General features: G+C 37.3%; 1 protein-coding gene across 1 annotated transcript in view; it reads right to left on the bottom strand.

Moving 5' to 3' along the window:
* The window catches only part of TUBGCP3 (tubulin gamma complex associated protein 3), a gene marked incomplete at its 5' end in the record, with an annotated part of 38,142 nt that overhangs the window by 19,626 nt on the left and 554 nt on the right, over positions 1-17,962 (bottom strand). The window contains 7 exons of the mRNA XM_027904787.1: positions 224-292; positions 3,661-3,786; positions 7,088-7,206; positions 9,908-10,080; positions 14,102-14,319; positions 14,927-15,004; positions 16,175-16,242. Of these exons, the coding sequence (XP_027760588.1) occupies positions 224-292; positions 3,661-3,786; positions 7,088-7,206; positions 9,908-10,080; positions 14,102-14,319; positions 14,927-15,004; positions 16,175-16,242 (851 nt within the window). The remainder of the gene's footprint in view (positions 1-223; positions 293-3,660; positions 3,787-7,087; positions 7,207-9,907; positions 10,081-14,101; positions 14,320-14,926; positions 15,005-16,174; positions 16,243-17,962) is intronic.

The raw sequence follows: 17,962 nt of genomic DNA, 5'->3' as shown, positions 1-17,962 counted from the left end.
GAAAGCCCTACATTAAAAAAAAAAGCAAGCAGGAAAAAAAGAAGGGTATTTTATTTTAAAGCTAGCATCTAGGTGAACATACCATAAACACTGTGTCCATTGTCAACAGAAACTGCTGTACACCCTTTACATGGTAATGGAAATAGAGGTATATCTTTTAGAAGGTATTCGATAATGGAAAGCAAAACAAGAAAGTTGAATAAGAACCACTTACTTAACTTACCTGAGAATGTAAAACAGATAGAAGTCGGTAGTATTCTTTAAGTTCCTGATGTAAGGCTGCGCAAAAACTCTGTAAGAGGAAGAGAAGGGGAAAAAAAAAGGAAAGAAAAAATGGGGAAAATAGTTAGGAAAAATCTTTCTGATTTAATCTAGAATAGTTTTAATTCTATCACCACACTTCCAAGGTAGTCAGGAATTTCCTGAAGGGAATCAAGCTACCAGTTGCAGCATAAAAGCCAGCTCTATGAAAACCGGCCAAAGTATAAATGCTGCTCTCAGAGATGCACATATCTTTTCCAGAAATATATACAAATTGTCAAGTTTCTTTGCACAGAGATGTGCAAATTGTAACACGACCCAGTTGAAGTTCTATTTTAATAATCATGTAAAATATAGTATGGAGTAAAGTAATGAAGCTTCAGTTTCAGGAAGACAGAACACAGAAGTTTGGCAACCATCATTATATTTATAGACTATATGACAAGAATAAGAAAACAATGCTCAGAAAAGTACTTCCAGTAAGTGCTGCTGGATCAGGTAAATTTTTGTCCTTTTATCAGTTCGCAGTTGTGTATGATTCTTCACTTGACACAGAAGAAACGCATAACACAAAGTGTATCTTCAGCCTGAGCTAAAGCAAAGCTTCTTTGTAAAACAATTCTAGGCACAGCTACTTTGGTTTGTTTAAAAATAAATAAAGGTAGATTTAAAAAAAAAAAATCTGGAAAGAGTACTTGTTTAGTAACAAAGAGTCTTCCATAGTCTGGGATACTGGGGTTTTCCTTTGTTTTTGTAATGGCCTTAACCTAACATATAGACTAAAAAAATTCCTACAACACATTTTCCAAAACAGAATTAAAAATACGGCTCATTAATTTTGGACTAAGTTGAAAACTTTGGACTTTAAAACTCCCAAAAATGTGCTTAACGTTTTTTATATATTTGGTTTCTTGGAAGCACACTTCTGTGTCCACACACACATTCAGGACTGATTTCTAACCAATTCTAAGCTAACAACTTTGATATCTATTTTAATAGGGTTTTTTTACTGGGAAATTTCCCAGGACTTTCTCTTCAACATCTTTTAAACTCATAGTCAAAATAATTTGGAAAAAAAAAAAGAACAACTTCACAAAAAGGACCTTAGAGCTTGAAGAAAAATATTTATTCACTAGAGTATTTAAAAAGGAGGATCATTTCTACAAGCACAAGGAGAAAATAAATCTTCTTTCCTGCTAAGCAGCTAAGCCTAGAAAAAAAAATAAGTCATTAATCTTGTCATTGTATCCTTTATAAGGAAAGGAGGTTCCTTTCTTCAACTCAACATTATAAATGACAAAGAAATTTGACATTCATTCTATTCCAGAGGATACTGAAGGGCAAAAAGAAATCCCCTTACGTGTAACTCCACTTTTCATTTCTTCTCACTTGCTTCTTCAGTACATTTTTGAACCTATTAAAATAGCACTTGCCAAGATAGAGGGCAGAGCAGTCTCCAAGAAAACACTCAAAGGCACTACACATCTGCTCAAAACAGAAGAACAGTAATCACTGACTTTGGAGATTCAGGAGCCAAAAGGATTTAGGATCTATTGGCCACCAATTTTTCAGAGAAGCTTTAGAAGTTAAAATTCACATCCAGTGCCAATTCCTGCATCACTGACTACAGGTTTTTGTTTCCCAAACTGTTAGAGAAAAACTGGACATTATCCTAGAATTCTAATTCGTCTGCAGCAAAAGAGAATTCAGGAAGGAAACAGAATGCTTGTTTATAAGAAAAAAATTAAAATGCCCATTACCTCAATTGGATCTGAATGGGCAAAATGTCAAAATATAAGACAAGTTGTTGTCAATTATTCTTTCTACTTTCTGAGGACAAAGAGGAACTTGCATACTAATCAGTAAAGGTAGAAAAATATAAAGTGTAATATACTGTTCTCTCTCTACTCCTAATAATTGTCAATACCTGACATTTTGTGGAATAAAAACAGTCACCAGAATCGTAACAAAAGAGGTGACAGACACCTTCTTCTACATGTGATTTAAATAAGCATCCTTTTAAAACACTGGCAAAAGATGCTTTATAATGCAATATATATTCTTGTGCTAAATTCCTTAATGCACAGTGTGCAGCACCCGGAATTCTCAGCTATAACAGCTATGAAGAACAATAGTATATACTTTTTGTGCCCAGATACTGATAGTAGGAGCAGAAATATGTTTTTATTTGTATCCTTATGTCCTAGAAATATATACAAGTGCTTGCCTCAAGCAAAATCAACAGCATTAGAGCTATGCAGATTCAGCTAACTAACTGCACAGCCTTCTGCATAGGGTCTGAAACCTGCATATGGAAGCTGGGATACTCCACATTTAAATTCACTGAAGAATTACAGTTCTCCCTTTGCTGTAAACTTGAAGATTAAAGCCAGAGACAGTAAAAATAAGCATAAGCCAGAAGCTACTAGATAAAGAATAAGAAACTTCACCCAGATATAAGGGGGAGAGTCTGAAGAAAATTCATATACAGTAGCACTACCATATAAAACATGGAAAACAGAATTGGATTACTAGAAAAATAATTATTTATATGTAACTAAAACGGTTACTTAGAATAAGAGACAGAAGGGAACAGAATAAAACATTAGAAAAGTAGGAAGCACTACAGTGTCTCTACTGACCTCTTAAGAAAAATTAGATTGAAGGGAGAAGCACTTCAATTTCTTGGCAGATTAGGTAGGATGTTATGGCTAGAGGCAAGGATTACATTTCTGTCGACTCAGAAGGGATAATATCCAGTTTTACAGAGGGAGCAAGTGAGAGGAAACGGGAATGCCTTAGCAGTAAATGTGGTTTTGGGTATTACAGCAGCAGTGAAGTTACTGTAGACTATAAATCATGATGATGAAACCTATGAAAACAAAAATTAATATTCTTTTGATGCTGTATTCCAAAGGAAAGGCAGAAGATAATGGAGTATTTCCATTTCACGTCAGTTAGTGCAGTCCTAACATGTGAACATCAACAATAGCCGACAAGAATGTCTCCTGCATAGGTCACTAACAACTGAATTGGTCATTAATCAGCTCAGGGATGCCACCATCCCATTTAAACAATGTTTTTCTTTATAAATATGCATGATAATTATTTCTTTTTTTTTTTTTTTTAAAGAACATTAAGAAAAAGAAACTATGCATGAGACTTTCTGGCTACAAATGACAGGGGCAAATCCTAAAGACCAGCAAGAGCAAATACCTTTTCCTTGCCTTCGGTCTAAGACCCATATCAAAAGCAGTAGTCCATAAAAGAAGTAAATCAAATGATGCATGATCCAAGCTCCAAAGTCGATGCATAATTCTAGTACTGCATTTACTCAGTAGTTTCTTAGGGAAACAAGACCAATGTGTTGTGGCTATATTATTTTTTTAGCTGACCTACCTGTCCCACAAGTCCAAATGCACGATCCAAACTCCTCTGGTCTGTATATTTTCTGATTTTATTATGTAGCCACCCCAGCTCTGCAAGTCTACTTGTAGTATCTCTGAGAGATTTGGACAAGCTCACCTATAAAGTTAACGGAAACAATAATTTGCAACTAAGTCAAATCTACCATGCCAATACTGTTTTCTTCATCAAAATCCCTCTTTCTCATAAAACAAGCCAATTCAAGATATAAAACTTTTACACTCTACTGCAGAGACAGTGTCAAAAAAAGCAGACAATCCTGTAATTAGCATTAAATTTTTTACACACATGCATTGAAAAGACAGCAGCAACAAACTACTGGCCACTTTGAGACCTTTTCCTTTCGGAAATCTTATTGGATTTGGAAAACTTATCAGTATTCATCCACTCTTTCTGCATTAGGCAATTATGGCAGTAACAAAAAGGTCTTCAGAAGAAAGCAAGAAATCTGTAATTTCATGTTGCAGATTCAGACTTCATCTTATCCTGATAACCAACAAGACTAAAGATATTAGAGTTCTAGAAGAGGAGTCAATCACTGAAACTAATGGAGAAACACTGAGAAAATACTTAGTTACTGCTACACATGAAAAAAACGTTTAATAGAAAATAAACCACCAGGTACTAGGTCAGACTAGGTATCAGGAACACAAGCTTACAGAACCCAACTTCCAAGTTTAAGTTAGATCCACCAGTAACAGCTTTTATAAGCTATTTAATCTTGTGTCCCTCCAAGTTCTTCTACTCTTTTCCTGTATTTCTTCAAGTATCTCACTTGGTCTGCAAGCCTGCTTTAGTTCCAACACCCTACTACCACTATTTTCATCTGAATCTGTATATTTCTTCTTTTAAATGACCACTGTTTCTACCTAAATTTTTTTTCTACCATATCTTATCACATTACCCAACAACACAATCAAGTTTTCAAAATTTCATTGAATAAAAGACACCCAAACAGTCAGACTGACCAGATAGGTCAAGAGGCAGACATTGATTTTTGTCCACAGCCACTGGGCCTACCCCACCTCTACAGACAATTTGAACTTGGAGAGCCAGCTAGAACAGTTCAAGTCAAAGCAAGGAAGTGCTCTAACAAGCTAAGCAGATTGCCAAAGAACTAGAAATCAGTCTCATTCATTAAACCTTTTAGTTAGCAGTACAGGCATTCTCCAAGGTAACCACTGGTGTCAGAGTGTGTTAGCCACACCACTGTGGGATTGAACTAGACAGCAGCATTTGGTTGTACGACTAGAGTTCATTCCCTGGCCCTCTTGTTTAGCCACACAGGCACAGCTTTAACTTCTTGAACAACTTCTGTAGGGTAAATTCCAGCCCAAACAAGCATAATTGGACACAGTCAGAAACTGCCCATAGCTAAAACCGAAGAGATGGCCTAAGAACTATTTAAAATTCTGCAACTACAGAGTACTTGGCAAGCATTCAGTACAATACACATCCACTGGAATTAAAGAGGAACAAGAAAAATTGGCTTAGTGTTATTACATTTGTATCTCCTAGATCAAATCAGAAACTGCTAGCTTATCCAGTGATGAAAGTCACCATCAGATCTAACATTAACAGTGACATTAGAAAACATTCAGGCAAGAACAACAGCTTGGAAAGTGTGTTTCTTTCTAAAACAAACAGACTGTGTACAATGACATTTTCTTTGTAAGGCTGAGGGAGAACTACATGCTTTGACTACTATTTTGCCTGACATGCAGTCGATACAACTGGAGGAGGTATCATCTTGGTCCTCCTTGTTTGTCAGAAAAAGTTTCAGCTCTAGTTCAGCTCTAGCCAGTCAAATTATTTCATCTTCACTGGGTCCAGTAGCTCAGTAAAAGTGCCGACAAGGAAGGATGGAAAACAACTGACTTCACAAAATTACCTGAAGACAAAGTTCTCAGGCAAAAGCATTCACGTGGTTTGTGGTCAGTAATTAACTCCCTATATTAACACAATTTTGAATTCAAACTAAAACACCTTTCTCCCTCAAACTAGCCTATTTGATATGACAGCTAAACAGAACATCAATGAAACCTATAGTGCCTATTATGCAATCATTACTTTTTTTCAACATTCCTCTAGAAAAATCTACTATGCTACCTTTTCTTTGCCACATATAATCTAAATTATATATAGAACATAATTTACTCTGTGCAGGTGTTGAGGAATTACAAACTCTGCAGCTTCTACAGGTAAAAAGATCTGTTTATTAAGAATCTGTTTCTAAACAAGATTTAATTGATTTACCAAGAGGTAAGGTTTTCATTTACCCTCCACTAAGCAGCCCTAAATGTCATTGTAAAGTAATGGGAAACAATCATACATTTCACTTTTTGCTATAATGGAGGAATAAAGGAAATTAGCTCTGTTATCACCAACATTAAGACCCATCTACTGTGCTCTTGGCACATGAAATGGCCCAAAAATCACTTCCCCCCCATTTTAGGATTATGTAATACAGTAGAAAGTCCTCATAGAAGTAAAAATCAGAAGCATTGTCTTTTCATTTGAACATGAAAGCCAATCAGCAAGCAGAAACTCTGAGGCAGTACTGTCTAAACACTGAATGAGAAGATGCTAAGGAAATTAGTGCCATACTTTTGTTCTTGGCTTTAGCTGATCCTATCTCATCCTCAGGGTGTTTTTGCAGATATGCTTTACATCTCACCACCTTAAAGCAAGATCTCTCTCTCAGGCATTTCTGCTGTTCTTTTGTCCCCTACTTGACACCTCCATTCAAATTCACATCAGCACTTTCTTTTGTTCTATCACCAGTCCCTTCTTGTGTAATCTGCATGAACCCATCTAGACGATCACTTCTACATTGTATTCAAGACCATGACATCGAGTGACTTCCATCCATTCTACATCTCAGGTTGTTTAATTTAATCCAATGATAATGTGGTCAAACGTCTGTATCTGCTTTATATTTTACACAATGGAGAGGGGAAATGATTACAAAAATCCTCAAATTAAGCCATAACATAGGAATCTTTTTACTGGATTAATAGTTGCGAGTCTAGTCTCGTCTTGTGAAATGCTATGGATTCTTTCTGGAACCTTATCTACTCAAACAATTTTAAACTACTTCTTTGTATTAAAAAATCCCAAACCACCACCACCACCACCACCAGAAAACAAAACAAAAAACAAAAACAAAACAACAAAAAAAACCACAAACAAACAAACAAACAAAAAACCCACACAAAAAAAGGCAAAATAAATACATTAAAAAAAAAGAAACAAGAACAACAACAAAAAACGACCGACAAACTGGGGGAGGGAATAAAGATTTGTAATAATATTTTAACTTTTTTACATGCTTTTCATGGCTATGTTTCCCCTACATACATCTCTACTCACATATGAAATACAAGTCACCATACAATACCTTTCCCTCTACTTTATAGCAATTTTCAGAATTGCACATTTTGATGTTTTTGCCATCTATTCCCTGGAAGACATATAAAACATCTCTTACGAGATTTGCTTCAGTTATTTCAACAGAGCCTAGGAAGAAAAGAAAAAAAAAAACAAAAATAAAACAGTATTGAGATTTGTTGAGACAATTAGTTTTGATTACAACTTCCAGAAAGCTATTTAGAAGCATAACCAAAATAAAAAGGAATTATAAAGCCTGTGTTTATAACCTGTAAAGAACTCTTTTAGGTACTCTTAAGAATCAGATAAGAAAGCCAAAGATTCGTTTTGCCTGCCTCTAATGGTACCTGTGATGCTTCCAGAGCAGTCAGCTGATACAACACAGGGCATGTTATATTTTAACCAACACATCAGTCAGTCCTTAAACCTTTTATCTTTTCTGATCCAACCACCAGTGCAATTTCTGAGGCAAGCATCATAATAACTTGATCTTTTTTCGAACAAACAGGTGAAGTTGTTAAGTAGGACTTACAGAATAATCTCTTAATATTCACCTAGGAAAACAACAGCTAATTCAGAAGAGAGCTGATTGTTTAATACTGGCTTTCAATCATATATGCCACTGCTTGGTGATCAAAATCAGACTGCCAGCTGCATAACAGCTATGGAGAGGGCAAATAATATAGTGTAAATACTGTTTCTGAAGATAGATATATATTTGGTTTAGTAAAGCATTTGTTACTGTAGCATACAGCTTGCTTCTGGTTATTATCACTAGTTAGAGGTTAGACTATGACTGAGATTTAGGATATTTATTAATTTAAAGGAAGCAAAATCAAAAAAGGTGCTGTGCAGGCCATTGAAATTACTCCCACCTTTTCTGGGCAAAACAGTACCACTTGCTCTTGCAACTTCATTTAAGATAGCAAGAATGAAACAATTTTAACAACAACTATCCAGAAATTGAGATGCTACAACACGCTTCTCCCAATTTTGACAGCACTCTTACTCTCAACAGCTTGCCTCCCCAAAAATCCCCTTTCACAGAAAAAAACAACAAAAAATAAATTCTATTTTTATTTGGCAAAAGTAGCCTTCACCTCAAGATGCTGTTTAAAACTCAGTCTCTCCTCATAACATTAATATGTGCATAGGAGTAGCTTGCCCTTTTTTAGGAACTCCTAAAAAAATGGTGAAAGATGCAAGTGCATGTTTCTTTATTTGGTAAATAATACAATGGGTATTAACATCAGCCAGACAATATGCCTGATTATACTCTCTGTGTAGGTGTAATAATAAGAAAACTACAAATAAAAGCAAGCAACTTTAGAAGACAGAAAAAAATTAATTATACAAGAATTTCGTATTCACACAAATCTATCTTCTTGGCATTAGCCTTCTATATTCTGAATTCAGTCCTACTTCTATTTCTATGTCAACAATTGACTCCATTTAAGACAACTGTCAGTCCTTATACTCACCCCACATAAGAACCAAAACATCACAGCTGCTGGCTGACTCAACAGGAGAAGTATTGCCTTCTACACCAATCAGTATAATACATTAAAAAACAGTGCTAGATTTTATATATTTTTTCTTTATATTAAATCTACAACATTTATTTATATATAAAAAACCGTAAATATATATATATATATACACACACACGTCCTGTTGCACCTCAGTCTTGTTAATTAGGTTCTAAACACCAAATGCTGTCCTCAGACACACGAGTGCAACTCTGCTCTATAAGCTGCTGCTTTGTACACGGCTACTCAAAGGTGTCTGGCAGACAGGCTATATTTCAGCTTCTAAATATCCACCACTTATTTGGTTAGGAGTTATTTAAAAAAAGAAAAGGCCTGCATACAAAAAACTGCATCTCTTCTCTTTCTTTGCCAGAGAGTAACAGCACTGTAGGATGACAATATCTGCCATTAGCTCTCTTATTCAGAAAAGTCTCCCACTTTTACAGTAAAAGTAGAGTGGGTTGAAACTTAGAATTGTCACAGAGATCACCTGTTAACCAATTTCTCCTTAATTTTGCCTGTATAAATTCAGAATAGATCCCCTAAGCACTAGCTTTGAGTTTACAGCCACTTAATCAAGGAAACAAATTAGCAATATTAGGAATTTAGGAAGAAATTCTTTACTGTGAGGGTGGTGAGGCAGTGGAACAGGTTGCCCAGGGAAGTTGTGGATGCCCCATTCCTGGAAGTCTTCAAGGCCAGGTTAGATGGGGCTCTGAGCAACCTGGTCCAGGGCAAGGGGGGTTGGAACAAGATGATCTCTAAAGTCCAGTCCAACTCAAACTGTTCTGTGATTCTGTGATCCTACATTTATCTATTTCTTATTTTATTGAAAATATTTTTATCACTTGCTCTAAATACAACCACTGCAAACTGTGCTAATTTAAAGAAGAAAGAGCTTTAGGATCTCTATATTTCAGTGCACATTTCCAAGTTTTAAAAGACACATGATCACAAATGGATGAATCTATTTCAACAAATTGTATTCACTGAGCTCTCTGACTCTAAAAGCATCTTCTGATCATCAAAAGAATGATCATTGCTCACAAATCACAGTCACTTGACTGACAAACACTGGAACAGTCAGTCTTTTAAGAGGATCATTTTCAAGCCAACCCCTGCAAAAAGGAATTAACAATCAGCCAGAGAGACTGTGGCCAAATAAACTAGTCTTGCATATTTCCTTCTATCCTTCTATTAAATACATTCTAGAAAAACATTCCTCAAAAAAATCAACACGCTATGAAATGATTCCAAACTAATTTTAAAAAATTATCTTCAACAAATACATCTTTGCTCACCACTTGTATCCCCTTCTCGCCTAGACCTTGGCACACCACGAGACACAGCATTTGAAAAGCCTTTTGAGGTAGTGCTTTGTAAAGAAGGCTGGCTTGCAGTTAAAGTCCATGCGAGGCGTGATCCCAGTTGCTGACGGAGGCATTCTCCAACACCTGGAGCTTGATAGGATTGTCTAAAAAGGATAAAAGGAAGAAACATCTTTAAAAACCTTAATTCCATACCCATTACATGGTATGGATTAGTGCAAGTTTTGAAAAATGCCTCAAGTTTGAGTTTGCTTTTCGTGGATGTTTGGTTTGTTTTTTTCTCTTTTAATAAAGGGACCTTAAAAAAAAGAGTACAGAACATACAAGCAACTTATTGCTTCCTATAAGCCTACACTTTAGAAAAAAAAAAAACAACACAAGAAACAGGAGGTAAAAATTTGACAAATATGATTTCATATCAAAAATTGACTTTGATGAACAGTGTAATTATACTGAAATGGATTAAAACTGAAGGTACGATAAGAATAATAAACAACAGTCATAATAAAAATCATAAATACTTGTTTGTTATTGTCTCAAAACATAGTTACATGTGAAAAAACTAAAGGAAAACAAAGAAAGAGGAAAAAGCTGACATTCCCGCTACTCTACTCTTTCAGACAGTTTGTATCAAGAGCCTGAAGATGTGATCAAGGAGGGAGTATCTAGACAAGCTCTGATTTCCCTTCCTTTCACACTTGTCAATTTTTCTCACAAAGAAAATCTTAATCATGAAATAGTGTTAAGGCTATAAGTTAACTTTCTGAGTATTTCTGCACCATGATGAAAAATAAAGTGGCAAAATATTTGCAAGGGATTTTTGCTGCTGATCATTCCTCCCACAACCGAATGCAAACATTTTGATATACACCTATCTTTCAAAAAAAACTCAGAACACTAATTCCACGGGGCTGTGAAAGCAGTTGCATGGAGAGATGGAATAGGATTGCAAAATAAAAGTCCATGTAAAAAATGCTGAGGAATGTCTTTCCTCTCTCAACCACATCATTAACTCATGGGATGGCCAACATGAACACAAGCCTGTTAGACAGAGCAACTCAGAATCACAGAATCAATCAGGTTGGAAAAGACCTTTAAGATCATCAAGTTCAACCTATGATTTAATACCACAATGTCAACTAGACCTTGGAACTAAGCGCCATGTCCAGTGTTCAACACCTCCAGGGATGGTGAATTCACCACCTCCCCAGGCAGCCCATTCCAATACCTTATCACCCTTCATGTGAAGATGTTCTTCCTAATGACCAACCTAAACCTCCTCTGGCATAGCATAAGACTATGTCCTCTCATCCTGTCACTAGTCACCTGTGAAAAGAGGCCAACCCCCACCTGGCTACAACCTCCTTTCAGGCAGTTGTAGAGAGGGATGAGGTCCCCCCCAGCCTCCTCCAGGCTAAACAACCCCAGCTCCCTCAACCATTCCTCATAAGACTTGTGCTCCAGACCCTTCACCATCTTCACGGCCCTTCTCTGGACACACTCCAGCTTCTCAATGCCCTTCCTGAATTAAGGGGCCCAGGACTGGACACAGCACTCAGGATGTGGCCTCACCAGCACTGAGTACAGAGGAAGAATCACTTCCCTGCTCCTGCTGGCCACACTGTTTCTCATACAACTGATATGATGCCACTGGCCTTCTTGGCCACCTGGGCACACTGCGGCTCATGTTCCACCACTGTAGACCAGCATCCCCTGCTCCTTTTCCACTGGGCCGCTTTCCGGCTACTCTTCCCCAAGCCTGTAGCACTGCAGGAGGTTGTTGTGGCCAAAGTGCAGGACCAGCACTTGTGCTTGTTGAATCTCATCCCGTTGGTCTCAGCCTGTTGATCCAGCCTGTCCAGGTCTCTCTGCAGAACTTTCCTATCATCCAGCAGATCGACACTCCCACCCAACTTGGTGTTTGCTAATGGTAGATTCGATCTCCTAATCCAGATGATCAGTGAAGATATTATACACGAGTGGGACTAACACTGATCCCTGGAGGACACCACTACTGACGTGACACCAGCTGGATGCAGCCCCGTTCACCAGCACTCTCTGGGCCCGGCCCTCGAGCCAGTTCTTAACCCAGCACAGAGTGCCCCTGTCTAAGCCATGGGCTGCAGCTTTTCCAGGAGTATATTATGGGAGACAGTGTCAAAGGCTTTGCTGAAGTCCAGATAGACCACATCCACAGCCTTCTCCTCATCCACCAGGTGTGTTACCTGGTCAAAAAAGGAGATCAGGTTGGTTAGGCAGGACCTGCCCTTCCTAAACCTGTGCTGGCTCAGTTGACCCCTTGGTTGTTCCTGTATCTGCCATGTGAATTGCACTCAAGATGATCTGCTCTATAACCTTGCTGGGCACTGAGGTCATGCTGAGAGGCCTGTAATTCTCCAAATCCTCCTTTAGGCCCTTCCTGTGGATGGGTATCACATTGGCCAACCTCTAGTACCCTAGGACCTCCCCAATTAGCCAGGACCAATGATAAATGATGATGAGCAGTTTAGCAATCTCTTCTGCCTGCTCTGTCATCACCCTAGGATGGGTCCCATAGACTTGTGAGCATTTATGTGGCTCAGCAGATCATTAACTGCTTCCTCCTGGATTACCTGGAGTCCATTCTGCTTCCTGTCTACCAGCTCAGGAGACCAACTGCCCCAAGAATAACTGGTCTTACTGTCAAAGACTGAGCTCTGTTGTTCTTGGCATTTTTAACATGTCAAATAGAGTACAACACTGAATTTAGGCTGTTCAGAAGAATGTATTCTAGACAAAAGGAAAACATAAAGAGAAGTTCATGAGGAGTGAAGCTCACAGAAAGATCTAATCTGGGTTGTTCAGATCACAGATTATAAGACTAAAGAGTGCAGTGAAATTGCTGTAAAATGGAACAGTCTGAACAGGTCAGACCAGGAATGTGCCAGAAACAGGGTAGATTCTCCTGATATTTTTAAGCAAGCAGATACATGAAATAATGTCACTGACATTACTTTCTATATTGTATCAGGATTATACAAGAGTTGAGGTTGGAAAGGACCTCTGGAAATCACCTCCTCCAAGTCTCTTGCTCAAAGCAGGGTCAACTAGAGAAGGCTGCATTGTTTAAGATATATTTTTAATACATTTAAGCATGAAGACTACACAACCTCTATGGGCAACCCATTTCAGAGTTTCACAGTATCCCCAGTGTCCTCAAACACACACCCCACCTTATTGCAAAAGCTTTCTGTCCTTATGTTTAACTGACTGTGATGCACAGACTTAGAAATTTTGCCAGTTACCTCTTGTTCTTTTTCCTGGGCACTACCTCTGCAATACTGTGACCCAAACTATCCCACATTGTTTTTGTGATCCCAATGAGATCACAGCCTAGTACTGCACACACCTCAAGTCCTCCTCCCACTGCATGTGTCAGTGCGTAAACACTCCAGCAAAGTTGTGCTGACGTTCCAGAAAAAGTAGGAGAATTTTCCATATAAGGCTTCCTCTCTACATTCCTCACTTCTGTGCACATAGTTGGGTGGACTCCCTTCTGCCCTGCTCTGTTGGTTTCAAGGTACCTCCTGCCCACATCACCCTGCATTTTCTGCTTACTAACCTGGTCAGTCACTTCCTCACTCAGCTGTGGGGCACAGTCTTCCCTGCTGCTCTTAGTTTAAAGGAATCCTCTACCCATGTATTCAAGATACACAATATAAACCTAGTACTGACAAAGTCAAATAAGTATTTGTATTCTAGATCCTATTAATAACAACGAAATCCAGTTCTGTCAGTGCTAGTTATTATTTCCATACTATGAATTCAATAACGTGTCAAATACAGTTTTTTAGTAGTGTATCTTCAACCCAGAAAAAAGCCTTGGTTCTTTCTCAAAATGCATCTATTGTGATTTTGTGTTTGTTTCACCAATCTTGGGGGTGAGAAGGAAAATTAAGAGACATGAAGATGGTGGTTCATCTTTTAGGCAACCATTTCTGGCTTCATATGGTCATATGCCAGCACCTGATATTCAGAACTGTTCAGAAACTCAGTTTCTCTGCACAGACAGTGGAATTTCCAATGGCATAAAAATGGGGAAGGTGGGAGAAAGAGAAAAAAAGGGGAGGGAGAAAGAAGCAGATAATTTCAATTCTTCTCCAAACTCATCTATAAGGTAAAATTTACCCTGGAACGAGTGATTGTGGCGTTGGTGTTGGCCCATTTAGGGCATACAGGCTGATGCTGCTGATCCCACTGCTCCCCATGCTGCAGGAACTCTGGGCAGACTGAGCACTGCGGTCTTGGTAATTCAGTGGAAGGGTCTGAGGCCTGGCATAGTAATAAGGGGTTGAGTGAGCATCCCGTGGCAATGCTTGAGCAAAAAGCGTGGCATAACTTGACACCTGAAAAGAAAAGGATTTGAAAAGGGAGGAATAATTAAAAAAAAAAAAAAATAAAAAAAAGATGTGGGAGTTGCTTTAAGTCAAATCTTTAGTTAACAGGAGTGCAATATCTAGAACACAAGAAATATAAGAAGATCACATTTATGAAAACAAAGAATTGCTGATGCAATTATAGTGACAAAATGTCCCTTATAGTGAGCAAAAGCACTTTTAGCAATATAGCTTCTTTTTGTCTGGAAATTGTCATTAGCAATAGCTGCAAAAAGCACTTTGGTGCAAGCAGAGCTGCAACTGGAGGAGGAATTTTGCTTTCCCTACTCCATTTAAAATTTATTAACACACGAGCAGACATTATACCAGCAAGCAAAAGCAAACATAAAAATCACTCATCCAATGCAGTCACAACTTCAGCTACAAATGTTGGACAGCTCCGATTTTTACATGTACTTAGTGTAAGAAAATTACACTAAATATTGCAGATACTTAAGTCAAGTGTGTTCTTCCTTTCAGCCTCACACACAACTGGTTAAGTCTGGATAATGATTCTTAATGACATCTAAAACAAGTGACACACATTTACTGTTTCTCAGAAGTAACAAAGGTCTACCTTGTTAGACTGTTTACGTGGATCTTCACTAAGGCTAAGCAGGAGGTAGAGTATTGACCATTTGTTTTTCAAAACGCCCTTTAAAAAGATGAAGATAAACAAATTAGTTTAACTCTTGATAACAATAGATTTTTTTTTTAGTTATCCAGCCTAATATATGTACAAATAAATAAATTTTCCAGATAAATAAGACTAACACAATTTGAATAAACTGAGAATGTGCAGCAATCTGTATTGCTAATTTTATGAATTTTCTCCACTGTGTTCAAATCATGAACTCTCACTTGCTCTGAGATCAGCAAGTAAGCTCAGTTTAAAATTTACAAGCACTAAGAATGAAGTTTATACAGAGCTGAACTTCTACCAGCATTCCCATATACTCTCACCATTTAAAACATGTCTGGTGTGGATGTTAATCTAATCTCAATGTGAAGAAGGAATAGTCATGGTAAAATTTTAAGCAAAGAACTATCTTTTCTCCACATTCCCCTTCATTCTCCTTTACAAGAAGGCTTCAAAAGCAAGCATTTTAATTTTTATTATTTTAAATGCCATCTTAGTATTATCCTGATAAACTCAGGTTTTCTATACACTAACATCTTTTGTCAGAATATCAACATGCCATATTCCTTGATTAATACTGGTGTTGGAACAATCAAAGTCAACAAATCCTTAACTTTCAACATTACAGGCTTGGAGCACTTAAAAATTCATAAGCATGAGAACCCTAGATTATTAACATCAGTATATTGCAAGGGATTCATCTAAAATAAACTATGAGAAACATCATCAGTTTTACATATAAAATGAATAGTTGTATTTTTACAGAGTTCCTTTCTTCATATGAAGTGCCCCTTCATATAACTGGACTCAAATACTAAAAATGCATCCTTTATTCTCTTCTGATTTACAATTAAATAGAAAAAAAAAGAACTTGTAAACTTTTTCACAAAAACCACAGAATAATTAGGGTTGGAAGGCATCACTGAAGATTGTCTAGTCCAATCCCTCTGCTCAAAGCAGGGCTGTCTACAGCAGGTTGCCTGCAACTGTGTCTACTCAAGTTTTTCACTATCTCCAAGCATGGAGACACCGCAACTTTCCTGGGCAAGCTGTTCCAGTATTCAACTATCCCTTCAGAAAAAAATATTCTTCATGACCTGAGCACTCTCCAAAACAACTCTCAGATCAGTCAGATGCGTACGTGTGCTTTCAGTTTTTTTACTGTTTACACATTTCTTACACTACCTGTGAACCAAGTTTTCTGTAGAGTTCTGAAAATAATGCAGCATCTGCTTCCCTTCTTTGTCGCACAACTATTAAGAGGAAAAGAAAAGAAATATAGATTTAAAATTGGAAAGAAGTATAATAGCTATGTCTAACATTATCATCATAAATTACAAAGTCTACCCCAGAAAGCTTAGTGATGTTGAACAGTTTCGTTCTATTTCTCAGACATTGTGCCTGTTTTCATGTTATCTGCATTCCAGCCCTGAAAATTCTTGCATCAGAAGTGATTCAATGTAAGTGCCTGTTTTTCTTAGAGCAATCAAAATATACACTTAAATAAGTGCCCTTTTAAAGTCTAATCTGCCATACAGTAGGTTTAGTGACTTAAGGTACATAACCAAAAGCATATGTGTTAAAGAATGCTATAAGAACTATGTGTAATTGCTCATGAAACTAAATATAACTGTGTCTATTTTAGGCAATAAAAGCAGGACACAAAATCAGTAATGCTACTCACTCCAAGTCAAGCAGAATTCCAAGGTCATGCAACTCATATATTACAAAAAATAATAGTCTCAATCAACGACAGTTACACAACACAAGTATTTTCTCAGGGGAAAAACACCTTCAAACTAAGATTTCTTCAGAAAAGCTACTTTACATCAGAAAAGCCATGTTAAGAAAAACAAGAAAAATAGCTGTTAAATGTTAGACATGTTGATTAGCATCAAAAGCCACTGCTACGTACACTTCGCTAACTAAGTAATTTTGTGTATGGTATCTCCAAAATAAAAGCAAAGTTAGATGGATATATCTAGTCACTTGTTACATGACCACTTCCATCAGCCTACAAGCTGAAGTTGGGGAGAAGAAAGATGAGACAGCCCTCTTCAAAATCCGTGGCAACAGGCCCAAAGAATATGTACTGTTCTGTCTAAAACTAACCAAAGCATGTAGAAACTCATCATACAGAAAGTGTATAGTGCAGATTCCAGTGTTTCTAAGTTGTAGCTAGAAGAATTCTGATGAGATTATTTGCCTATGAGCAAGTCACAGAACCTCTGTGTTAACAAAAACTACACATGGACCCTAAAACAGTTATAACCACTGACATCAATTACCTAATTCAATTCAGTCTCCCTGACTGAATATTCAAAGCCCAAATATGAAGCTTTAATTTAATTAGCAGACTTCAAGTAATTGTTTCTGGACACGCTACTGTAGAGCAGACAATCTGCTGAAAGCAGTATTTGTCTTTTCAAGAAGAATGCATCACATCCCCTGAGGATTCACACACTGTGACACTTGACCTGGAGCAGCACAGAGCACAAAAGAATGGAACCACAACACAACTTATGAAATCATAGTCTCTTATTTTGTTTTTGAGAAGGTGGTTGCAGAAAACTTAGAGAAACTGAAGTCAAGAAGTATCAGGTAAGTCACAACCAATTCCATCAAGTCCCAGGATGCTCATTCAGCAAGTTTCACGCAGGTGTTCATGAAGTTAATTACACCACCATGTAACATTTCATAAGTGCACATCTCAAAAGTATCTTCTAAAAAGAACTATTAATTCATAAATTCTGAGTACTAATAAAGTGAAAGGAGTGCAATATTAATTGTTTTTTATATTCATAGTGGCTGAGATACAAAGTAAATGGCAAGGAAAGCCTAAGCTGAGCATTCAGAAAAATCTAAGCTGAAAATACTAACAGCCACCCAGAAATATTCACTAGGGTATTACTGGAATTTGTACCACAACATTTTCAGGAGGTAAGCATTAATAACAGATTAGATGACTATCTG

The sequence above is a fragment of the Empidonax traillii genome, unplaced genomic scaffold (assembly GCF_003031625.1).
Source record: "Empidonax traillii isolate 1590-97213 ecotype Southwest subspecies unplaced genomic scaffold, ASM303162v1 scaffold1090:size354804, whole genome shotgun sequence".
NCBI classification, from domain to species: Eukaryota; Metazoa; Chordata; class Aves; order Passeriformes; family Tyrannidae; genus Empidonax; species Empidonax traillii.
This window is presented reverse-complemented; position numbering and strand designations above follow the sequence as displayed.